This window comes from Pagrus pagrus (genome assembly GCF_965226575.1).
Source record: "Pagrus pagrus genome assembly, chromosome: 18".
Classification (NCBI taxonomy): Eukaryota; Metazoa; Chordata; class Actinopteri; order Spariformes; family Sparidae; genus Pagrus; species Pagrus pagrus.
The window spans coordinates 27,087,823-27,114,414 of NC_140202.1; the positions used below are offsets into that span (position 1 = coordinate 27,087,823).

The 26,592-nt window shown below is 44.1% G+C and overlaps 1 protein-coding gene across 2 annotated transcripts in view; it reads right to left on the bottom strand.

Annotated features, from left to right (window-relative positions):
* The window catches only part of brf1a (BRF1 general transcription factor IIIB subunit a), a 96,293-nt gene that overhangs the window by 33,221 nt on the left and 36,480 nt on the right, over positions 1-26,592 (bottom strand). For both annotated transcript variants that reach the window (XM_084381578.1, XM_084381577.1), the window contains 5 exons: positions 24,214-24,525; positions 6,192-6,253; positions 5,611-5,692; positions 5,369-5,424; positions 3,333-3,598 (listed from right to left, as the gene is read on the bottom strand). In XM_084381578.1, the coding sequence (XP_084237704.1) occupies positions 3,333-3,598; positions 5,369-5,424; positions 5,611-5,692; positions 6,192-6,253; positions 24,214-24,525 (778 nt within the window). The remainder of the gene's footprint in view (positions 1-3,332; positions 3,599-5,368; positions 5,425-5,610; positions 5,693-6,191; positions 6,254-24,213; positions 24,526-26,592) is intronic.

Here is a 26,592-nt window from a genome sequence, read left to right on the forward strand (position 1 = left end):
TGGGAAACACTGGGCGACATTTTCTGACATTTTTTAGACCAAACAGTTGCAGCCCTATCTTCAAACACTTCAAACCCAAAGATGTTCAGTTTAAAAGGATATAAAACATGAAAAAGCAGAGAAATCTCACAGAGGAGGAACACTGGACCGTTGTCTTATCTGTGAATCGATCAGTTCATATTCTGGTAAACATTTTTGGTTTGAGGTTTCAGAATAAGTTCATTGAACTATTGAACGTGGCACTGAAGTTTGGAAATGGTGCCCGAGCCATACATGTGGCTAACTCACAGCCTCAGCAGTGTTTTAAACATGCAATTTAAAAAAGGATCATGTATAATTCAAAGTAAGAGACTTTTTTGGCCTCTTGGGGCTCCGAAAGCTGCTTATTTACACATCCAGCAGTCAGAGCAACATAATCATTAATCTGGAGTCGTGTTTGCGTCACCTGATGAATTTAAGTCCAATATTTACTCTCTTTTAGCTCTGTTTTTGGTCTCCACCACCTCCTGAGGTAAAAATATCTGGCCTGACGGATAAACAATGAGCTGAAACTCACTATAAAGCTCCTTCAAGCTGAGGGAAGGTTCAGATTCACGTCCATTTCCTGCTCCCGTCTTCCGTCAACATAAGGCGACACATACTTCTGATTTACTGATGCGGTTTACGGAGACATTGGGTTAAATTAATGCAAAGACTCTCTACAATAACAAAAACAGCCGAATCCTCCCATGAAAATTAGATTGAGCTCTTTAAATGTTTAATTGTGCGGCTCCGGTATGATCGCCCTCATCCTTTATTGTGTTTGGGACGTGGAGGATCCACTCCAGCAAAGTGTTTTCATTTCATCGTCCGAGCTCTTACTGTCCTCGAGCATTGTGTGGAGGATGAATAACGTACTTCAGCAGGCGGATGAAGATTAAAGCCTCATCAAGCAGACAGACAGACGCTCTCTGCTGAAGTGTCCTCGAGCAACAAAACGGTCTCACTGCCAGCCTCACAGTGCTGGGGCTGACCTTTGACCTCCCTGTGGAGGGCTGTGAACACAAAGGCAATTTCCCCACGCCGATCAAAAAAGTATCACATTAACATCCTCTAAATGGGAACAACTGTGATGTTTGATAATCTGCGTCATCAATCACGTTGTCAGTGTTAAAGTGGAGATTCTCCTCCAAACTGTGAGCGTGATGGTCGTTTGTTTTCTGTTTTTCAGTTTCTGTTTTCAAGGTTTTTTTGTTGTTTTTTTCTTTTTTCTGTCATTTTCTTTTGTTTCATTAATTAGTTTTCTGTGTTTCTTATTTTCTCTTACTTTTTCAGCTTTTTCAGTTTTTCTTCAGGGTTTTTAGTTTCTGTTTCCTCCTTTTTTCCAGTTGTCTTTAATACTTGTCTTGTCTTTAACAAGTGTAACTCCACCCTGACATCACCCACTGATTTGCAGACTACCGTTCTGACTCGAGTCCGACACTATGGGAGTCTATATTTTGGTTTTTGAAGCCAAAAGTGACCACAATTGGGCGAGAGGATGGAGCTGTGGAGGATATCCTGATTGGATCTGATGAACTGAGAACCTGAGGGACATGCCGTGGTGGCCCCACCCTGAAGCATATCCTGCTAATTTACAAAATGAACATCATGCCGTGTTCCCGTAGGGTCATTTTCTCTGCCACATTGAAACACTCCCTGGCCTCGATCGTTAGAGTCTGTAATGAGTTTGCTCTCTCGTTTCTATCTGTGCGACGGACTCATTTTGTTACAGGGTGTTTTATAAATACAATTATTTGACTTGAGGAGAGACTGGTGCTAAAAAGACTCCTTAAATAAGAAATAAACAATAAAAACGCAGACTTCTCAAGTGGAGGATAGGTTTTATGGAGGCCTAGCAAACTGCAACCAGATGAGTAACCGCAGAACAAGGTAGGGGAGGTGGGACGGGCTTCCCCCTAAACACTAAACATCTGCTTCTATAGGTCTCCTATAAAGCTCCGAGATGGTCCCTAAAACCAACATTAACTGAAAGGGGTTTAAAAACAGAGCCATAGGAAACCAATTTCCACCAACAGCAAACAAACTGAGGAAAACCTCTCAGCTTTTCTCCGTGCTGCAGAAAACCCATTAAATTCGTCTGAAAGGCTCGGAGTGGATCAGTCCTGTGAATGCATGTCGTGAGAGGGAGGAGGGGGTGCTACAGCCAGAGACAAATCCTGGCAGAGAAGGTGGGGGAGAAAAAAAAGAGAAAATCCCACAAGAGAAGCAAAAAAAAAAACCCAGAAAACTGAGCATCTGTCCTCCTGTCGCAGGTGATTATTCTGGGCGACAGGAGAAGTGCCGCCTCATCGTTATGGAGCGAAGCCAGCGTCACGTGCCAGGAAAGAAAAAAGACGGGTGGATTTGACCCGGTGGCAGCGGAGGAGCGGCTGGTGTTGCATCAGATGCGAGTAAACACTCTCCATCCATCTCGCCCTTCATTCAATCGAGCATCTGCTGTTTGCATTGAGGATTATTTAATGGTTCGAGGGACTCAGCAGACCCAAACATAATTAAATATGGATTTATGTACTTTAGGTGTTGTTTATCAGGGGTATACTGGTGGTTGACATTACAGTTAATAGTGTTAACAAGAGGAGGGAACACAGTAATTATCTGATTATATTCACGAGTATTTAAGATGACAGGCAGGAAATTGTTTGTGCAGTAGCACGAGAAACTCACAGACGGCATTATTTAGAAAAGAACCTCTTAATGAAGGCACAACGGGCAGAACAGCTGTTATCTTTACGTTGTTTACAGAACATACATCAGAGCCGTTTAACATGCTCACAGTAGAGTGGAGACTGAAATCTGATTTGAAGTCAGTTTGCAAACATGTCGGTCTAGATCTATAATATATATATGTCATGTCCACTGCCCTCTAACAGCCGTTATCTCTACAATGTTCACATCAGAGCTGTTTAACATGCTCACAGTGTGGAGTGGAGACTGATACACATATTTATCTCATCATTATGCTTTCAGAACCAACAGATCCACAGAGGGTGCCACATCCACGGCCCTCCACTCGCTCCTCATGCACATTGAAAATAACAGCTTCATCACGATGCTGTTTGTCGACTTCAGCTCAGCATTCAGTTCAATCTCACCATGAATCTGATTACAACACTCTGCAACTGGATATTGGACTTCCTCACAGGCAGAACCCAGACAGTTTGGATTGGCCCTCAACACCGGAGCCCCCCCAGGACAAACTTTAATATAACAGGTGTCCTATTCCAAAGAAATCAGGACCCAAACACCTGATAGAAACTGACTGATATGTATAAAACAGGCAGCACACGCACCTTTTTCCCAGCGTGCTGAGCGGCGTGCTGAGGCTGAGTGAGGATCGAGCAGGATTGCGGTTGCGCCCGGTCAGTCTCGTGGCGATCGGTTCCTTCTTCGGGCTCTCAACCTTGCGAGCCGGACTCGAGCCGGGCTTCACGTTGAGGTCTTTCAGGACGTCGTAGTTGATCTTGGAGGAGATCCTCTTCTGCTCCAGCATCTTCTCGATGGCCTCATCTGCGGTGTTGGCCCGGATCGGGGGATGCTTCTTTGTGGGTCCTCGGCGCTGTCGGAGGTTTAAAACATTAGTATAAATCAGATGTTGTCAAGAAGGCTGAACCCTGAGCCCCCATGTGCAAAAACATCTGAGTAATATCTGTTGAAAGGTCAACATCTGAGGTGGGAAATGGGCAATGCAGTGACAGAATAATGATTAATATTTGATCAGCAATGACTAGTTTGCTGCTGGACAGACCTGCAAACTGGACGCAACTGGACAGGTAACGTAAGCACATAAAACGTGAGCTCGCAGGCTGAAGCACTGGACAATTAAGTTATTACAATTAATCCTCAGAGAGACAAACGTGCGAACCAAATTTCATGGCAATCCATCCAAAAGTTAAAAACCCTTCACGACAGGTACAAATATTAAAGGTTCGTCCATGTTGAAGCTTCCTGTAAACAGCCGATACCATCGTGGCTGCGATGACGGCACCACGTTTTAACCGGGTCATGATTAAGACCTTGTATTCTCTCTAACTGACTAAATTTACTCCAATTCTAATCAGCAGATGAGGGTCAAATGTTATCTGGAAATATTTTGTCCTCCTATTAAACCATTTAGATCCCAGCTGGGAACGATTTGCCCTCTAAAAAAAAAAAAAAAAAGAGCGTGAGTAATTTCAGACCACCAGAGGAACATCCATGCAAGCAAATTTACAGCTGAATACATTTGTGTAAATCGGCAATTTATCTCAATTAAGACAGCAGATTGGGGTTATCACCCAGCCTCAGTTACTCCACGTTCACCTTGACCTCCCTCTGAATCATGGCGGCAGATCAGCTGTTAAAGTTCCTCTTTACTGAAAACAAACTTTTAAACACATTTCATGCAACAGCGGCGTAAATCTCTCAAGTTTCTTCACAGATTCAGGCAATTTAACTTAAAATCCTTCTTCAGCTGACAGCAAATTGACCTCTACACCAGCAGCTAATCAACTCTGGACGTTCAGTGTGAAGCTTTTCCAAAGGGAGGCTCACTTTGTCATGCACAGAAAATAACAAGACTGTCCTCCATTTTATTTATTTATTCACTCATTTGTCAGCGAGTGCTGCTGGTTGGACCGCTGCTGTCAGGAGGCTGCATGTCTCATTAGATCCGCAGTTAATCCAGCTAGTTAAGACCAGTGAACAGATGTTGGCTCTAACAAAGGGTCCACGCTGAGCCAGAACCAGTAATGGGAAATGAGAGGGAACCAGTTTCATAGGACTCACTGCCTGTCTGACTGTGTTTAGTCTATCTGGACATCTGTCTGTCTCACAGCATCAGCGTCTGTCTCACCAACTGACGTTAGGGATACTCGCTGTAACAAAATATTGCATTTCTCAAGTCGCTACCTGCATTGAATCTATTTTCAGATCCTTTTCCTACATCTATTTCTACATTGAACTCTATAACAGCTCTGTGGGAGGTGGATCTGGAGGAGGAGATCTCTGAGAAACCTTGGGAGGATGCTCTTCATAACTATAACTGTTGCACCAGGTGGCCTTTTCGCACTGACGTACGTTCATGACGCCTATTTTGTTTTGTGTTTCAGGGCCTGAACAGATCAACGTCCCATCACATCTGACTGGTTCTTCCTCTGCTCACCAACTGTCTGTGTTTCAGTCCGTTTGCCCATTTTCTGTCTGATTTATGATCCATCAAAGACACTTTTGAGACCTCGTCTACATCGCCTCTGACCACCGTACTGCCTCCGATCAGCTTGCTGTCTGCGTAGCGCTCTGACGATCAGCCCACCGTTAAATTGAAGTCCTTCAGGCTGAATTCAGTTACCTTCCTCTCTTTGTAGATCCCGAGCTCCTTCTCCTTCGCTATCTTTGCGTCCTTCTCTGAAAGCAGAAACAAAAAACAGTCTGAACACACAAACTCGGAGATAACCACATCAATATGACACAGTGGGTTCAGTTGGAGGTTTCACTGTCTTTGGCTGGTAAAATACTGAAAGCTGAAGGTTCAGTCTGGGACGAACCAGAAGGAAAATAAAAGTTAAACTACATGCTGTACTCTGAAAGTACCTTTCTGCTCTTTGAGGTAGTCGGAGTTTTCTGCCATCCACAGCGCCGTCTTCACTTTGATTTCTTTGTCGCTTAGAAGATACTGAAGAGAGGAAGAGGGAGCGTCAGAGGAGGAGGACGATAACTGCACCACATGACTCGTCGCTGACTAAATCCTTTACGTCATCGTGCAACTTGGGCAAAAACCCAAGGAAGCGGCACAATCGTCTGAGGTTATTTAACTTAATAAAAAACATCTTGACCTCATGAATCTACTACAAAATATGCTGTAACATGAATCCTATGCATGTTTTCTAGTTAACTTCTATTATAAATAAGTGGCTTTTTTGTTGCATGAAAGTTCCCTGTTTCATTAGATCACCTGGGTTTTGGGTCATGATCACACTTTCACCTAAAGTCCACTGAAAAATGTCACATTTAAAATAAGTAAATACAGAACAATTCAGTTCAAAACAAAAGCAGATGTGACTGTTTTCAGAGCTCTTACAGCATCGTCAGGAAACCGAATATAGCTCAGTGAGTATTTTTTTGTAGGACAGCATTTCAGCTGGAGTGGATCTCATCCATCAGCAGGTACATACCAGCTCTATCTCACTGTCATCTATCCCACTCAGGTCCAGCTCCCCGCTGTCAGCAGCACCATCTGTCAGGGAGACAGAAATCAGAACGGACACACTTAGAAAATTTGCTGTAACGCACATTTTCACGGCAGTGTCCTCGTCCCAGAGGGGTGAAACAGGAAGCAGCAGCCGGCCTCCGACATCCTGCTGCATCTCGTCCTCGTGGAAAGAGCTGCGGAGCATCTTCCATCGGGGGTTAATCAGCAAATAAAACGCACTGTGACTCCTGATAAGACGTTAATAGGCTTAACTCGCGTTTAAGCGGATCTACCTCAACACACTTTCTTTTCAATTACGATACGCTTTCTAGATTGCGGCACGCCTTATTTTGAAACAGGGAGATGCTGAAATTTGCATTTCTCGGGCTGCGAGACGCGGCCCCCTCGCTTTTTACCTGCGATGGAGATGATTGTGAGAGAAAAACAAGAGACATTTTAATGTGTTGGTAAAAGAACGAGGTGTTTGAGTCCCTCGACGTGCACACGGTTCAATTTTCGAGGGGGGATTTTTTGAAAGGAAATCTGATCGGCTTTGATAACGGAAACAAAAGGAAAGAAGTGTGAGCGCAGAGAAAAACCATCTGTAGAAATTCAACAGCTTTCACTCCAAAGATCCTCCACCTTGATTAGCAGTTTTGGAACAAAGTGCAGCTCCTCTCTGGCTGCCTGCAGACATCAGACAGTCAATCAAAAGGAGGAAAGTTGGAAAAGAAGCGTTTTAAAAGCGGCAGGTTTACAGGAGTCGTTTAACTTCTGTCAGCTCTCTGCCTTTGACGCGTTCACAGGGGCCCTCCTTCCTCGAGTTCAAACTCCCAACAGGGCGGCAACTTCAAAGACGTGCCACCTGAGTCCACAGGCAGCTTTCCCGCCTCATTAAGGAGAGACAGGTGCACCGACGAGGAAGAGGAGTGCACTCGTTCCTCAGGCAGCAAAGGGTGTGTTCCCCCACAGCCAGGAGGATAATCTAGTCAGTCATTGCTTAAAAAAGAAACCGCTCCAGAGGGAAGAGACGGGTCAGTCGCTATCTGTCGGGCCCAGCCCTCTAAGAACTTCCTCTCCGTGAAGTGTGAGGGCGAGATAAGATGGAGACAAGCCCTGGGAGAGATTGGCAGACCCCCGCGAGGCAGAGACGCAGAGCTGATAACACCGGTCCAACCCCGGAGAGAGGAGGAGGGAGGGAGCAATTACAGAGTTATTATTCAGCCGCTGCTTTGATATATCTACACTCGCTAATTTGATCAAACCCATAAAATTGTTCTTGGTGAGCGTGTAGAAGAATCTGCAGGACCTGAGGATCTGAGCGTGAGGAAGGTAAAGATGAAGTATGAGTCAGGAAGAGTGCGAGGCAGAAAATAGAAGAATTTTTTAACTCGTATTTGAAGGTGACAAAGTTTAACTGTGGATATCAGAGTTCAAACACAGATCATTTTATTTTCCCCTCTTTTTTTTGGAAAAAAGAAAGTCTGCCGTCGTCTTGTTAATAGAAAACAAAACCTCTCTGCAGCCGTCTGGCCTCCATCAGTGGAAACAGTCGCAGGCCAAAAACATTTAGTGTCCCTTTAAATAAGACGAGGATTACATCATCTCATTAGCCTAAAAAAAAGTGGCCAAGACTTTCAGCACTTCCACAAAACTTCCCTAATCCCGGAGGAAAACAGAAATCACCTCCCTGATGACCTCGTACGCAGCGAGAGAGAAGCTTCCTCTTCCTGTCCACACTGACAGAAGCCTGAGGTCTTTTTGGCAGCAGCTCAGAAAAACGCAGAGATCAGCTCTGCCTGCATATCAAAATAAAAAAAAAAAAAACAGGATTCCCCGCGATTCTGTCCGAGGAGTTTCTGCTGTCCAACAATAAATCCCTCTGGAAGATACCTCCGACCTCCTGCTGAGGGAGGAGGAGGAGGAGGGGGAGAGGGAAGGAGCCGTCCTCCAAGAAAATGCAGACTGAGGGAATAAATTATTTTTAAAAGACGTAAAGAAAAGCAGGAAGTGATGGAGGGACGAAGGGGGAACAGGTACGACACGAGATGATGGCTAATTGTGACTCATTAGATAAAGTGTCTAATGAAAAGTTTACATTTTCTCTGTATCCTGATGCAGATATGAGGACACTTAAATCGCACAAGCTGCAAACCTTTGGCTATAATAACTTTGCAGAAGGCTCGAACAGCAGACTCGCAAAATGCAACGTCTGCAGCATGGAGAGAAAAAGGATGAATGCTGGAATGACCACATCATAGTCAGCACCTGGAAAGGTGAGTCACCTGGTAATTGATGATTTGAAAGTTAATGTCGGTTTCTATGGATGGTTAGCAAACATGGGTAGGGGTAGAAAACCTACAACAACCAGGATGCAGTGCGCCACACAGCGCCGCGTTCAGCAAAACAAGATGCCAGATACATTTCTTTTGGAGGATCCTGCGCGCCTGAAGACAAATCGAGTAAGAAACAAAGCAGCAGCCGTCTGATCCATCTGCATCGCCTTCGTGCCCGCGAGCCGTTAACTCTATCACCTTGTTCTCCGCTGGTCCTCGCAGACAGGTAACCTGACCCCAGGTTCACCCCTCCTCCCTCCTTACTGCTGCAGAAAAACCCCTAAAATCCCCTCCCCTCCTCCCCCGTCTCCCACACATCGCAGTGTCCCAGGCGGCGGCAGAGCTGTCTGATGTGGTCAGGAGGATAAAGACGCTTTGCTGCAGACACTCTCTGATACCAAAGAAGAAGAAGAACAAAAAAAAAAAAAAAGAGCACAAAGAAACAGAGAAAATGTGCCCTGCAGGAACAAACAGGTGAAGGAGACGGCCTTTTGAAGGCGGCGAGGGGGGGAGCGAACAAGAGATTTAAAAGACCTGAGAGGGGGAGGGAGGGGGAGAGATTGAGCCAAACATAGAAAGTAAGAGACTCTGAGATATTAAAAGGAGAAGGCTGCTGTTCTTTGTTTTTCTCAGTGTCCACAAATCCAATGAAAAGACCAAAACTAACAAAGTGTTGGTTCGTCTCTCTACACTCCGATACTCTGACCCGTCTGTGTTTTCAGCTCCGAGCTGGAGGATTCCCATCTTTAAAAACAAATCACAAATATAACACTAATAAAAAAAAGGCTCAACAGATGATTCATGTGTGTTTAACAGTTTCTGTGCAACAACGGAGATCAATGTCACGTCAAGAAAATCCAAGTGGCAGCTGGCTTGACCAGGTTTTTGCCAACGTTGGCTCTACTTGACTGCAGTGAGCTGAAAAAACCTGCTGCAGCCTTGTTGAAACTGAGTTAGGGCTCTGAGGCGGAGGCGTAAGCAAACAGCTGTAAAGGAAGGTGCTGGATTTATATCTTAAGACAAAACAAGGGCATCATGGAGAAACGTTAAGCAGCACAGTAATCGCTTTATCTGCGTTATCTTGTTTGTATTTGTTGCATTAAATTACTCTTAAAGAGAATACGGACATATGAAAACACTTGTAAGTAGATCAATTCATTGGTGGTTTTGGGGCTGAGCATGTAGAGAGCGGACGTCTGGTGGTGCTCTCCAGTTATACAGGCTACAGGTTGTGGGCTAACTAGCAGCTAGTAGGTTAGTGGTTCCCTTGTGGTCATATTTTCACGTTGCACCTTTAAACTCGTTCAATCTGGTTGACTTTTGGAAAACAGGGATTTTGTGATGTTTTGGTCTTTTCGTGGGATTTGTCGACAGTAAGAAAAATAGAGTAATGCCAGCCCTGTCCTTTACAGAGGCAGGGAGAAAAATGGTAAACAGCAGAAGAAAAGGCCAGAGAGAAAATGGCAAAAGGAGGGTTTCAGATGGGAGAAAAAGTAGGCAGAGGAAGACAAAGAGAGGCTGAGCAGGAAAGATTAAGAGGGAGAGAATGAGGTAGGTAGGAGATTGAGAGACAAAGAGACTGATGGAGAAAATCAGCAGGAGGGACGACATGGAGGAACGAGCAGACAGCAGCTGAGAGAGAGCGAAGACAAAGGAGGCAGAGAGAAAAGACAGAAAAGAAGTTAAAAAGTGAGAGGTTACGAATGAGAGAAAGAAGCTACGACAGAGGAGAGGAGGAGGAGAAAGGTGGAGACAAAAAGATGGAAGAAAAGAGGGAGAACATGGAGGCTGAAGAGGAGTTCACTGATCTCCTTCTAATCCTGAGCTGTGTTTCATTTCGTCCTGATCTGAGGAGACGGAGGAGACGAGGGGAGAGAGGAGAATAAAAATGAAACAAGTCATGCTGGTTAAATTAAAAGGAAGCGTCAGTCTGCTGACTCCTCCACACCTCCTGTCCTCACCCTCCCTCACTCCAGCTCTCACCCCCACCGCCTTCCCCTTTTCCAAAAAACAAAGAGTGTTATGTGTGTGTATGTGTGTGTGTGTGTGTGATCTGGAGGATGAATGGGCCTGTGTAGCCCCGGTGCTGCAGGATCACCCATCATCCACACTTCAAAAGGCTCCCACATTATCCAGACTCGCAGCTCTTCATGTCAGCAACAATCCTGATCCTCTCCTGCAAACTAAAAAGCCCCTCGACCTGCACCGAGCTCGGCCACGGGGGCTGCGGGGAGGAGAGGCCGACATGAAGGTAGATATTTCAATTTGTCAGGACTCTGGCTTTTAGATGAGACTGTTGAAGGTGAAGTGAAATCAGCTGCTGCAACAAGATGAAACGACTGATGTTTTTGTGAAGGTATGAGACAGAATTTCAACAGACCGGCTGCTCGACGCGTGTTTCCAGGAGGAGGACACAACGTTTTGAATCTGGGAATGGAAATGAGATGAAAATCGAGCCTGTCTGATGAGCTAGTTGGTTTCAAAAGTCATCAGAACAAAGAAAATCTTAAAGGAATAGTCCAACATTTTGGGAAATGTTTATTGAAGAGGAACTGGACGACAGGATGCTACTAATACTTACTACACTTCCTGTCTTATGCTTCAAGTCCTGCCTTTTTTAAGACAATTTCAAGACGATAATCTCAACTCACTTCTTGTTATTTTGTCTCTTTAACTCTGTATTTCTCTGTATCTCAACATCAATGCAAATGAGGCAGATATCAGTGATCTTCAAAGCTTGAATAAAGGTTTGAATTTGAACCGAAAGATAACAGAACTTTATTTTCCCCCGAGGGGAAACTGATGTGAAGCAGCAGCAGTACAGACAAATATCAAATATCAAAGGTGAAAGTATCAAAGTATCAATAAACAGATCTAAAATCTACAAAACTCAATAAATATGCAATGCCGAAAGTATAAACATACGTTGCTCACATCTAGTAATCAATATTAAAGAGCTGATATTAACCTGCACATCGCAGAACCTCCACTTTGCTCGACTCTTATTAAACAGCTTTCAGAGAAACGGATCAGAACAGTGAAGACGTGTTTTATCTGCAGGATGCTGCAGCGTTCACTCTTTAGCTCCTGATCCACTGATCCACTCACGCTAAAACATCTATGGATCAGATTGACGGTAAAGTGCCTCAAATGCAAAAAAAAAAAAAAAAACAGAAACAGCTCGTGGTGTAAAAGTCCTTCCCTGCAGCAGTATGAGGTAATCAGGCTCGGTGCCAGCTCTGCCCTGGAGAAATAACCAGCCGGCCGAGGCAATAAATAGAGTGCTAGATTCTCGCTGACACGGGCGGGCCGGGCAGGCCCATTAAAACCTGACCTCCCCGACCTTGGAGGAGCCCAGACTGAGAGTGAACGCCCACTCAACCACCTGCTCCTCCTCCTCCTCCTCCTGCTCCTCGCCCCCCCGGACACAGAGTGGGGAGCGGGGAGATATATGCATATAGGAGGCGGTGGACGATAAGACTCCTGGAGGCACTCTGGATAACACTTGTTTATATTTGGCCGCGATGCTCAGAAATGTGTGCAAAAAGGTCAAGAAACAGCAACTTTTGATGCGAACGCCCCTAAAAAAAAATACTGTTTTTATTAAATACCCTAATGAACAGACAGACGGGGCTGTAAACATAACCTCTGAGCTCTGTTATTGGCTGTTTTTCCGTCCAGATCTGACTTTTTCATTAGCCGGTGTTATCTGAATGTCCTCAACAGGATGTGACAATATTAGATTATTAAGCGAGCATCAGTATCTGTTGGTCTGCCTGACATTTTATTGCCGTTTCACACCCGAGATGACATTTATGATATCATAATGAATTCATTTGTTTCTGCCGTCCTCAGTCTGGATGGTGTTTGTGTCCCCGGCTTGGTTACCTGGTGTACGTGTCCTCGTCCACAGGGTCACACAGGAACACTTTATATTTTGGTCTTTTCTGGTGGAGAAGATATATTTTTCAATTCCAATTCCTGATAATGTAGACTTACAGTATGGTACGTGTCCATAGGGGCTTTGTGGGACACTTTCTAGCTTTGCACACTCGACCAATGCAGGCTACACCCTCCGAAAGCACCTACTGGCTGCACCTGATTGGACGAATGCCACTCGTGTGCTGTACACTGTGGGATTTCACTACCTAACACTGAACAATGACGAGTCACACATCATCCTCCCAGCTTGTGCAGGCGTCCTGCCACGTCAGTTTGAAAAGCCGCAGAGTGGCTCCTTTAAAGGAACAGTTCACCCAAAAATAAAACTTCAGGTCATCACCTACTCACCCTCGTGTTGATGGAAAGTGGTGACGGTTAAGTTTCGTGGTCCTCAAAACATTTCTGGAGCCGTTTTATTGCAGTTGTTTTTGTACATTTTAAAACATGAAACAAGTCTCCAGCTACTTCAGCTGTTTAGCAGAATGCTGCAACTTTGTTTTGATGCGAAGCTCCACAGATGTTTCGTGGACTACAAAACTTCACCTGACTTTCCATCAGCATGGAGGTGAGCAGATAACGACTACATTTTCATTTTTTGGCCGATTAAGACTTTATTGTTACTGGGTGATAACACTTCTGGAGACAAGCTGAGGTCGTTTGGAGCATCTGAACAAACAAGTGAACGTTTATCTGTGTCCAAATCAAACTGTTGTCCTAAACAGAAGCAAACAATCTGGATAAACTGACATGACATCACTTTTGTTTCCATTGTTATGAGCAGCCATGTTGTTTTTTCCTCTCTTTGCCATCTGTTGCTGCCACAACAGTGTCTCCTCTCATAAATTACACAAATGTTTGTATCGAGAGTGACACATCTTTTCAACACTGTGAGCTACATTTTCCATATTTTTGAATAAATGTCTTTGATCAAAGAGGACGTCCTGTCAATTTGTCCCGCTTCAATATTCGGGCCTATTTTCCAAAACATCTTACATCACAGGAGGCTGAATGAATCAGTGAGCGGCACTGAGACAATCTACAGTGTAAGAACATCTTGAACTGAGCCTGAATGACTCTTTGATGGAGGAGGAGGTCGCAGCCTCGGCAGCACAGCACAAGAATTTAGAGAATGTCGTCGTGAAAACAACGGCTGTTTAATGTCGGCATTGTTGTGCATGAGAATCAAACATTTTGAAATGTCAGACGGCTGCCGCAGGAATGTTTAGCCAAATGTTGGCTTTGCCACGCCGATGAATCTGCGCTTTGTGTCTGACATGCACCAAAACCGCTTGTTCATCAGCATCAGAATATTTACAAACTCTCTGTGGAAGTAATCAGAAGAGGAGACGTCGAATCAAAAGGAAAAATCCGCCCACGGCCGCTCCACATCATCAGTCCGATTGTGTAAAGAGCTCCGGTTCTGATTTCTACATGTGTTTCTGCTTCTTTGAATTGATTTTCTGTGTTTGTTGTCAGTTAAGGATACGCAGAGAATGTCTCAAAGTTTCAAAGCAGTCTGGTTTATTTCTTTTAAGCTAACTGCTGTTGAGCTGTGGGTGTAGAGATCTGTCTCCACGTCTCGTCTCTAATGGATTCTTCTCTGCGTGATGTTCTGAACGTGGGTGCAAAAATGTCTCTTTTCTAAGCGACAAGTACAGCTGACGTTTTAAATCTTAGCACAAGGTCCTTTAAGAAGCTGCTCTGGAGCTTTTAATCACATCACATCGTCTTTGTTAGATCTTTGCAAAAACTTTCAATGTCAACTTTTATACCAACGAGGACAAGAAACCCTTAAAATGCTCAGAGAAAAGGACATTTTAAGATGCATTTCTGTTACAGCTGTACGTGACCTGGTGTGATTTGATCAAAATGTCTAGATTTGTAGAGAGGAGCTGCAACGATTACTCAATTAGTTATCAACTGTTCAATTAGTTCAACCATTTCTATAATGGATTTATTGGTTTGAGTTGTTGTTTAACCAAGAAAAAGTCAAAACTATTTGATTCCAGCTTCTTAAATGTGAATATTTCCTGGTTTCTTTCCTCCTCTATAACAGTGAACTGAATATCTTTGGGTTGTGGACAAAACAAGGCATTTGAGGACGTCGTCTTCGGCTTTGGGAAACACTAATCAACTAAAAAATTGGTCAACTAATCGAGAAAATAATCAACATATTAACCGATAATGAAACTAATCGTTAGTCGCGGCCCTATTGTGGAGAGATTGTTTGACAACAGCTGTATTTGAGGCCAAACTGACTTAAAACTTTGTCAAATTGAGAGAGGAGGATGAAGAAGGCCTTCTGCATGTATCAAATCCTAAAAATTGGACATCTGGAGTCACTGCCTTGCTCAAGGGCTGCACAAGATGGCAGAACCATGACATGAAAACCCACTAACAAGCAGCAGTGATGGAAACTCAGGTGGTAACATTCAGCCCTCTTCCCAGTGCGACGCTGTGACGTGGGTTGAAGTCCAGACTTTGGCACTTAAATACTTTCCATCCGTCTTCTGTTCAGGCAGCACTCAGACGATGCTCGGTCTGCGTCGAGTTGAAAAAAAGAGGGTTTACCTTTGTTAAAAAACCTGCATATAAGTGCTAATCTGTTGTAAAGTAGTTTCAGCTTCAGTCGTCCTGCTGCCGCCTCAGAAGTCGACTGAAACATTTTCTCCAACTCGTCTCGACAACATTAACACTTCCCCTCTGATGTATCTGGAAGCAGAGACGCCGCTTCGACTGAAGACTTCACCTTAAATTAAATTTGAATGGACTAAAGTGTGCAGGAGATTTACTGTAAATTACATTTATGTCAAACCTGGAGATCCACTGCTCAGACTCAGAGTCTCTTTCCTGCAACATACCTTCATATAACAGATAATCTCCTGCACATGATCTTTGCAGCATCGATCATCTGGTTGCTCCCGGTTACACTCGTCTCTCCTGTTTTTAGTTTGTTCTACCGCTTCAGAACCAGGATCTGGTTTTTGTCCTTAGTTTAAACTTGAAAATTATGAAAAATGAAGCCAGAAACCAAAGTGATACTTCATGTACTGTCACAAATGACAAAGAAAAGCAGCAAATCTTCACATTTAAGAAGCTGGAACATTTCAGCACTGAAAACGACTGAAACGATTAATCAGTCTGCAAACTAGACGATTCATTTTCCTTCAACAGTCCGTCCTAAACTCCTCCAAGACTTCCGACTGGTTGTTTGTTCAGTCTGACACGATGCAAGTCTGGAATAGTCTGTTTATTTTTGCCTTCTCATGCTTCACACTGCCTGACCTGAGGTTGGACCCCAGTCCTGCTGTGTAAGGACTGAAGGGGAGGAGAGGAGGGGGGATGAGAAGGGGTTGATACAGTGAAATGTGCAGTGACGTAACAGCCAGAGGCGAAGCGGTTTCCTGCCTCTGCCTGCCTGCTAAACGGTAGCTGTCATCTCCCGTCAGGCTGGCGGCGGCAGACGAGGAGGCTTCCATTTCCCTCCCCGGGCCAGAAGACGCACATCATCTCCAATCACAGCTGGCTGCTGTGACGGGCCGCTACAGCCGTCTCACCAGAGAGACTGACTGCTCACACACACACACACACACACACACACACTAACACACACAGCCTGATTTCATATTCAACACCACACTGCTGCTGCTGAGGTAGCTTAGCTTGTACTGACTCACTGAGAGCGTTTGATTGGCCGTCCACTGAGAGCAGCCGGAGCTTGAAATAAACATTAGACTTTTCTTCTTCTTGTGTTTTCTGCCGCGTATCAGCGACGCCCGTCTCCCCGCGCTGTCATCACCTGTCTGTCTGTCTGTCTGTCTGTCTGTCTGCCATCCAATCCAGTCGCTCCCCTCCTCTGAGAGGTCGGGTCCATCCGGCCATATGTCCATCAAGCTCTACTGTACCGCCCCAGGCACTGTCAACACACCCCCTCCCACACACACACACACACACACACACACACTCAGGCCTGCCCAGCTGTCCCAGCTCCACACAGGAAACAAGTGGAACGAGCAAATTTCGTGAATGGATTAGCTGCGTAAATTAGTAATAAGGCATTACTAATTAAAGGAACAGTACACTTGATTTTTTTACAGTCCTGCAGCAGAGGACGGCCGCACGGTTTAAATCTGTTCGAACAATACGACCGAATCAAATATTCATCAGACAGGTGCCGAGACTCAAGTGTTTCAACCCACCTCCCCTCCCCCACCGCACACACTGACATACGTCCTCAACACTTTAACATGACAAATACATGGCTAACTACAACCTCTACATAAACGCCCAAGAAAGAATTAAAGTGACAACATCGGTTTATATCGCCGCCATCCTTCAGATTTGAAACTCCTATGGCACGTCTGTGTCACCGTCTCCGTCCATGCGCAACTCGGCTAGCTAGCGCCCGGAAGAAAATGGCAAGCAGCCGAGAAGAAGAAAGAGAAAAAGACGGGAATAAGTCAGCAGTGTGGAAATAATTTCAATTTCGGAGATGATATAACGGATTGTGTAAAATGGGCATATGGCATCGTCTCATAACGATCACAGGCCCTCATATCATATCGTGATGAAACTACACCCCTAGTAACAGTTACCCTGGCTCAAAGGTAACAAAATCACAACGCTGTGGACAAACTCAACCAAAGCTCGCTAACGTTTGCACAAACGTCTCCGCTGATTATCAGACGTATCTCCATGGCACTGTGTCTCCACTGCAGGAAGCAAGCGGTCTACATCTGGTGAGTCAGACTAAACTCAGAGACGGTTGGCCTTGTTACAAATTTGTCCCAGTGGTCAAATGTTGTCCCGCAACTAAAACAATAAACACTTTAATAAAAGAAATGTGTGTGCAACTGTTTACAGAACATCTAGACCTGCATAACAACAATTATCAGTCTTTGTATTATGATTTTTAAGGGGGTCAGAGATGATAAACAGATGATGTATAACAACTTCCTGATTCATTCTTTAACAGTTACACACATTCATAACTGTCTTCACAAGTCATTCGGTCGCAGCCTTCAAGCCTTTAACACTTATTTTCCAACAGAACAAGAAAAATAACCAACGTGTTTGTTCATCGTTCTGTCCGGATGGTTTTATTTTTCTCTTGTGCCGTTTAAGTTCAGTTCACTGTTCAAGGTCGTAATTATCCTGACCCATCATTAGTACAATGCTTTGGCAATAGTGTGTTTTGTTTCGGTCATACCAGTAAAGCAATTTAAAGTTGGATTTAATTAAGTTTCTTTTACTGAATAAACATGAAACGTCTCTAAATGAACCTCAAAATAATTAAACGAGACAGAAAAACAGCAGATTGTCTCACTCAAAATTAAACTGAATTATGGATATTTCCAAACATCACTTTGTTTTTTGTCACGTTTGGCGCCGGGAGCGCTGGTGTCTGCTGTGATCAAACCGGTGACCTCCTGGTTTTGAAGGGCTGCCTCTCTCCTCATTAGCATACCAAAAAGACAGCACAAAGGAGCTTGTAGATCCTTTTTTTCTACACATCTGACTGCTGAGGAGGTAAAGTGCGATGATGCTGAAGCACAGGATGAGACTTTGCATTTGCTTTCATCCCTGAACGGCTCCTCTGTGGACAGAGAGAGATGAGACAGATGCTGCTCATTTAAAAGACTATAATTGACTCAGCAGAGCTGCTGTCAGAGCTCAGATCTGTCGGAGAGATTCTGCCACGCTTCGAAATGCTGAGAGCTACGATTTACTGCAGTAATTGGTGTTAGTGAGGAGGATGGATGGTAGAAAATGTTTCAGGACAACAACTCCTTGTCTTTGGAGCAACGACGCTTTCCTTAAAAACGCAGCCAAACACCTGTTAAATGGTTACGAAAAAACGGGTTGTGGAACCGAGTTAGATCCTCAAAAACTAACCTGGTTCATCAAAGAGGGAGAGACCCCGCTGAAATGTAGAGTTTCACTTCAAACGGCTCTTTTCCCCAAACGATTTCAGGCAATAAAAACGGCAGAATGGTTTGACAAGAGCTGGGGAGCTGTGCTCACTGAGGTAGTTAAGGTCAGGCCAAACGTCATTGATTGAACTAAGTGCTCCGCTGAAAACAGTGTGCCTCAATCAATGCAGCCTCTAATGGTGCGAGGCCGAGCTCCCCGAAGACCTCGGCTATGGACGAATGTGACAAAGTCACCCGGAGGTGCCGGAGTCACGTTCTTTCTGCCGGCCCGGCCCCGGCTGCTCTCAGCTTCTTCTCTGACTGCACCAGTTAATGAAAATGCCATTACGGAGACGGGCCGTCGATGAGGCAGCGGCGTTAAACAGCAGAAGAGAGATAGAAAAGAGTTTAACTAGGGAGGCTCAGCTGTCAGCGGTGCAGTGACGACAGCGCTCACAAAATGGATCCAGAGCTCATCGTCTTAAAAGGAAGGAAAGGCTTAAAAGTTAATGGATTTAATCTATTTAATGGGCTGAAACTTACTACATTTATCACTTTCATTGACTAGAAGCAACATTATTTACTCATTAATTGTTTATTAAGTAATTTAGGCTGCTGTGAATTAATAAGGGATGAGCTGGATGGATTTGCTCTTGCAGACTTTGAGGGCTCGTTGCTGGGACGTCTTTCAATAACGAAGGCTGCAGACATTTCTGAATGTTTAAAACAATGACTTTATTTAAACATTTGAATTATGTAGCCTTGCAGTCTCGCGCCCTTGCAGACTTGACGTGATGACGGTGGACATTTGGATTCAGCCTTCATCACAGGCTTAGAGTCAAATGTCCTCACATCATAAAAGGTCTTTGTTTTTATGGTAAACTTCTGTCAGGTGAGTCTTCTTGGTGATTGTGATGTAAAATCTGGATAAAAATCAGCTGAAATTCACCAAATTAACGACCCTTATGTATTCATGCTAGGAAATACACAACCATATAACCCAAAGCTCGAGTGGACGTCTGTATTTCTTCCTCAAAGTGACCAAATTATCCCCGTTTTCTTTTTTACTTTGTTTCCTTTCTTGTTCTCGTTTCCTGAGAGGATCCAGAAATACCCCCTCCCTCCTCTCTTCCTCCAGAGCCCTGCCCTCCGCTAACAATGTCCACACACACTCAGCAACACACACTGGAGCGCACAGATGAAAGGCTCAGCCCTAATGACAAGGTACCCTGTCCACTTAATACTTCAAAGATTGAGCTCTGGGGGGGTCACGATACCTCCCCCCCCCAAACCCTCCTGCTCCGCCCGTGTCGACCACAATTAGCCGAAGCCAGAACCAAACCAGGACCGGGGCTGAAGCCACAGAACCTCCATCTGCACCCGGCCTCCGAACACAAACACACAGAGGCAGGAAAACACTTACTGGGGACCATGGAGACACATAAACCAACACACACACACTGAGTCAAGGCGTAACCACACACACATGTTCGATTCTACACACACGTAAATAAACAACATGAAACACAAGACAAAGCGAACATGGAGGAGGTTAAAGTCACATGCACACTTTTCCACTTTTACTCAGACTATGACAATATTCTGGATTTGATTTGGATCATGTATGTAGTGTTTTCTGATTAAGACATGTGGGAGTCGAGTCGATGACGATGTCTGCAGTGAAACGTAGCGATGGATGATGACGTTGTCGTGTCGTGTCGCCTCAGGGTCGCTGCCGTTTTCCAACTGCTGCTCTGACGGCAACTTCCAACTGTCTCCCGTCACCACGGAGGATCAGCGCTCACATCCCTGCCTGGCGAGCATCCGACATTCATCCCCGTGCCGGGAAGGTGGGGAACGGTATCAGATCCAGCCAATCATAATCCATCTGAATTTACAGGACCATTAACCAGCTTGATTTTGGAGACATTTTCATAAAATATAATGTCACAGGAGTGCTCATCATACTGGTTTCTAACTGTAGACGACCTCTTATGTAAACTTAATGACGGCACTTAGATGACACTTTTTAGACGGTCTACTCTGTCGCCTCAACCAAAAGTATGAATAAAATTAGTTTCCAAAAGAGGATAACTCTTATAAACAGAGTGCTAGATTGTCCTCACTCCTCACCTTTGAAGAAATCAGTAATACCATATTCATCTGAGGGTTTCTTCTTTTGTTTCTCTGCACAACGTACAGCAGTAACAGGTCAATTTTCTACGCTGCCACAGCTGGAACACACAGCGGTTTGTGGATGCTGACAGTGTCACTGTTACAGTTATACTGATTGTTCTTGGTGTGAACAGCCTTTTATTCTTATTTTATTATTATTTAATAACAATATTTATGCACGAAAAGCAGCAATTCAGGAACTCTCTGTTTTAAGATGGTCTCCTGAGATCCATATACGTCCACAACAACATGGCGGCACAGTCGAAGACAGCGCCAACACACACACTGTCGAAGCAGAGTAAAGAAAACACACACACACACACACTCTCAGCTAACCTCTCATCACACAGCTCCCTGGTGAGATCAGCCTCCTCCTTTAATCGCCGCCATGTTTCATTTTATAATGCCGACTTTGTCATTCACGAACACGCGTACGATGAGCCTGGTGATACGTCGTCTTGAAGAGGATGACTCACACTAACGTCACTCTTTAACAAAAAACCCATTTCAAAAAAATTTACAATTAACATTAGAGCTCATGATTCAGAGGGCCGTGATTCATCGCAGTTTGGTGACTGTGGCTCGTCTCAATCTTAACCTCGACCCTGTCGTCTGTTCCCGTGATGAAATGAGGTCAGCGGCGTGATCGGGGGACATTTTCATCAGGTTAATGGCCGGTGTGACCTCAGATATGGGTTTTTACAGAAACCTTCTCAGTCTCAGGTTTGTATTTAAGCATTTAACTTGATAACCTTCATCATATTGAATTGATGTGGCCACTAAATGAAGCATAATTAACATTTTAGCCATTGACTGGACACTCAGGACGCTGTCAGTGTAAGCGTGTTGGCATGCCAACATTAGCATCACGAGGCTTTACTTGGGTACAGCAGTGCTTGGGGCTAACCTCAGCACTGCTGTACCCAAGTAAAGCCTCACAATGTCGTTAGCATGGCTGCAGACTCTTAGTCTTGTTAATGTGTAACAGATTACAGACAGTTAAATACACCATGTTATTCTCTTCAGCACCGCTGAAACATTAAGACACTCTAAGCAGCATCCCTTCAGCCTGAAGTGCTGTTTTGGGAGGTGTGAGGGTCAATGTTTATGGCCACAAAGAAGCTTCTGCTGCGATTCAGACGTGACCTTTAAGATACAGTGTTCGCCAAACATTAGACCACTTCTCCACCACATCCATCCATCAAAACACACTTCGCCTCCCACCTCCGGACCTCTCCCGGCTCTCCGTCCTCCCACTCAGAGCCATAAAAACACAGGTTTCCTCATCAGGACAGACGTAGCTGCACGGCACCATTACCTCGCATCCATCAACGCCTCTGCACACCCAGATAAGGAGGGGCGGGGGCGCACAACATCCTACTCATGTAATTAGGTAATTATAGGCAACGCATGATGGATCCCCGTAGTTGTTTTATTTTTGCAACTGTTAATAAGTCACTGTGACAGAGGGTGTGATCACCACTGCGGTTTGTTTTCCTTTTTTTTCCCCGTCCTAACCAGAGCAGTAAAGTTCAGTCTGTTCATGTGTTCGGCTCATTTAGGTTCACGTTACCTGACTGTGGCATGTGAATAACAGCCGGTACACAACAGTCATTATGACTCAAAGTCTGTCCATGTTATTTCTTTGTTTACTGTCAACAAAATCCCAAGACAACACCGAAATAAACTGACTGGAATCCTGCTAACAAGTATTGTGTGTACTGAAGCCATCTTCTTCCTCTGCGCCACAGAGCTCCATCCTTCGCCCAAAAACTATTAAAAAACACATCAATGAGCCACATTGTTGTACAAGGTGACATGTTCCTCCACTAACATGAACGCACACTCGCCTTTGAACAAAACAAACAATATATCTGTGAGCTGTTTTCACAGATTTACAGACACAGACATCGGGTGAACTGTCATCAACAAGTACCAGAATAAGTTGTGAGGCAACATGAACAAGTCTCAAGACTATTAAGTCCCAAAACAACGGCCCACAAGTCCCAAATCAAGTCTGCATTTAACAGCAAGTCCAAGAAAAAGTTCAAGTGAACACCAATAAGTCCAAAATCAAAACCACGTCCCAAGTCCCTTCTGATATTTAACACCACACAACCCAAGACCAACAAATCCCAAGTCAAGTCAGTTCCAAGTCAACAACATAAAGTCCAAAGTCAAGACCAACAAGTCCCAAATCAAGAGCAACAAGTTATAAGTGAACACCAACAAGTCTCAAGTCCCAGAACAAGTTCCAGGTCAACACCAACCAAATCTAGATTTTAGACAAAGTAGGAAGTCAAGTCCAAATTTAAAACCAACAAGTCCCAGAACAAGTTCCAAGCCAAGAACAAAAACTCCAACAAGTCCAAACTCAAAACAAAAAGTCCCAAGTTAAGATGAACAAGTTATAAGTGAACACTAACAAGTCCAAGTCAAAACGTAAAGTCCCAGAACAAGTTCCAGGTCAAAATTAACAAGTCAGAAATCTAGATGTTGGACCAAGTACGAAGTCAAGTCTGAATTTAACACCAACAAGTCCCAGAACAAGTTCCAAGTCAAGAACAACACGCCCAAACTCAAGACAAAAAAGTCCAATTAATAACATTAATCCATCCATCCATTAATAACAGTCTGATTTGAGCTTGAATCAAGCCCCAGTCATGTGACTCAAGTCCACACGCACCACTTACGACCAATAAAGCCTTGAACCGTAGACGATCCTATAATTTGATCAGGTGATGTTCATCTAACAACCCGTTCTGTTCCGTAGTTCACTTCTCCTGTCTGTTGAGTTCACCTGAGTTTAATTGCTTTAATTTGCAACTGCAAATGAGCAGACTGCAAATCAACAGACTGCCTCTCCAGAGAGGCCTCCTTAAATGAGCCTCCAACGAACAAAAACAACAACAGGAACTTCCAGTATGTTGGCACAGATCCACACGACAGGCGCCTGAAGGGTTAAACAATCCAGCTTCTGAGTCTCCTGAACGTCTCCCACACGCTCCTTTCTTGTCTGTAGTGTACTAAAGACGGTAAAATATAATAAGGGATGACAAATTTCACACGCAGCTCAGCCAATTCATTGTGGAACAGAGGTAATTACGACAATTAAAAACGAGAGAGCATTCTTTAACTTGATTATGGGTTATTATGGTTATACGGTAGGTACCAGACACAGTCAAGGATGAGCTGTATCACTGCAGCATTCATAAATCAGATCATCCTCAAGGGTACTGCTGCTTTTACAAAGATGTTTACTCAGTGGAACAATACAATGCCCGGACTGTTGTCTTAAAAGCATGTGATTCTCCAAATTGCCTGATTGTTGTTGCTTGATACTGTGTGCTGAGATTTAGCGTGGATCAAACAGATGACGCATCAAAGTACAAAAGAGGAAAGTATCCCAGAGCACAAACAGATGACGCGTCAGAAAACAAGTGTGACAACGATGCACGGTGAGAAACTTCAGAGCCGTTTTCTGAGATTATTACGTCTCAGAAATCCAAGAAACACTCTGATCTGGTTGATCTAATGTCTGTTAACGTGACTCCAAATGGGATTGTTCTGCTTTAAATGAGGCGTTCAGTCTGATGAAACCAGATAAAACAATTCATTTTAAAAATAAAGCCGCACTCACCGTTCTCCTTCCCTCCTCCGATGCAGTCGCTGATGGACTCTTTGAGGCCGAGAGTGGCTGCAGTGGGCATCGTGCCCAAGATGGACGCCAAGGTCGGGGCTTTTCTCTTCGGGACATCCCCCTCCTCCTGGTTCTCCTCTTCCTCCTCTGGACCCCTCTGCTCCAGTTTGATGAGAGCCTCCAGCGTGAGCTCGCCGAGCTCTTTGCCGAAGTGTTTGGCCACAGCCTGCAGCTCGTCTTCCTCTTCCTGTTCCTCGTCGTCTTCAATCTTAGACGACGTGGAGATGACTTCTTCGATGTCGTCTACACAGTCTGGGGGAGAGGAAGACAGAGAGCGTGATGTGGAGTCAGTGTGGCGTTTAATTGATCCCATTAAGGAAGTTTGTTTGCAACAACTATGAAACTAGAGGTCAGGACCAGCTGGATCAAATCTGTCAAAACACATCATCCAGACAAAAACAGGAGCTTGAAACTTAAATCTTCTACAAACATTTACAGCTACCGAACCAAAACAGAGCAATTCAGCAACTTCTCACTTAGCTCAGGACCTTTGACAGATGTTTAAAACCCCAGGAGGTCCCTGATTTTAATTTAAACACAGTCACCCAACAGGCTCAAGGATTGACAGGAACAATAATCACATATTAAACTGTAAAAATGTAGCAAATAATTTCCTTTTAGAGAAAGAAACTAATATATGTTACTGTTCTAATAGGAAATGATACAATAGGTCAAATGTTGGTGATCTAAAATAATAAAAAGAAATCTTTTGAGTCATTTTACACTGAAAGTTTAATCTATTTTGTAACAATATACATTTTCACCACATCAGCCCCGATGTAGTACAGAAGTGGAACAACAGTAGTTGACATTATGGTGCATGAGCTTAGTGCCACAGTAAGTCTACCAACATTTAGGGCTGTGACATCTGATTATTTTCATTATCAATAAGTCTGCAAATCATTTCCTCCAATTAATCAGTTAGTTGTTGAGTCTGTAAGACGCAAGCAATAATTATTATCCTGCAAAGTGAAGGTCACTGGTTCAATTTCTACTGAGTCGTGACAGGAAATGTCAGAAAATCACAATCAAGCCATTTTGGGAAATTTTCTTTCAACCGTGCTCTTCGTTTGTCCCGTCAGGACGATCGACACACTTTTTGTGATCAATTGACTTAAATGTCCTGACGAGAGTTTGCACTGCAGCATCCAGCACATGGAGGCTGATCTAATTTATTTTATTCACCAATGTAGGTTTTTATTCGCATTTAATGAGTGGCAGGTGCTGATTATAACAGTTTATCTCACCTTTACTACGTCGTATCTTATTATACAGTTCATGACTCCTCGGTGTTCCCTCGAGGATTGTAAGGCAGCAGAGGGTTACAGTTTATAGTCAGATTGTATAATTAGCTGGGTATAATTATCGGAATTTCAATTTCACAATTAAAAAACAACCACAGTAGTAAAAGATTACAGATGATGTTGATATAAAACGCCAAATGATTTTGTTTCCCAAACAACTGAGAACAGAAACAGCGATAAATAATCACATCCAGACAAAATAATTGGATCATAATTTTGGCCGTCCTCTCGCAGTCCTGGAATCTAATTAAAAATGTGTCCTTTAATCAGCCATAATTAAAATGTCCCCGCACAGATATCGACCCACGAGTCAGAGAAGCAACTCAGTTATCAGTCTGAGAAAGAAACGAAAAAACGCCGCCGGATCTGAAAAGTGTCGCAGCAGCTGGAGGAGCAACTCGCCTGAAATCAGTGACAGCCTGCAAACCCCCCTACTGCGAGAAAACAGGGGGATACGAGGAGAGTGTGTGTGTGTGTGTGTGTGTGTGTGTGTGTGTGTGTGTGTGTGTGTGTGTGTGTGAGACAGAGACAGAAACAGACAAAGACAGAGGGCCAGAGATAAAGAGCCAAAGGTAGAAACAGATAAAGAGAAAGAGTGACAGGTAGCGCACTCTGATGTGTGTGTGTGTTTGGTTGCATGTGTGTTTGTGTGTGTGTGTGTGTGTGTGTGTGTGTGTGTGTGTGTTCCTGTCTGATTGACTGACAGCGAGATAAATAAAAGCATCATCGCACATCAAACGTTTCCCGCTGTGATGTTTGTATTTAGACGTCCCACTCAACCCAGTCAGCAGCTGGCTCGGTTACTGACGCTGTATTAATTTCTTCAGTTCTTGCATCAAGACGACGAGTCTGCAGCAGAACCAGCAGCCAAATCATGCAGCGATGCTTTACGAAGAGAGACTGACAGATAATATGCAGTTTTTAGATCCTGTTAAGCATTAAAAAGGTAAAAAATGCCTTCATCCTGGGACTACTGTTGCTTCGATTTGGCGTCCATGGTGAAAATCTTTTGTTA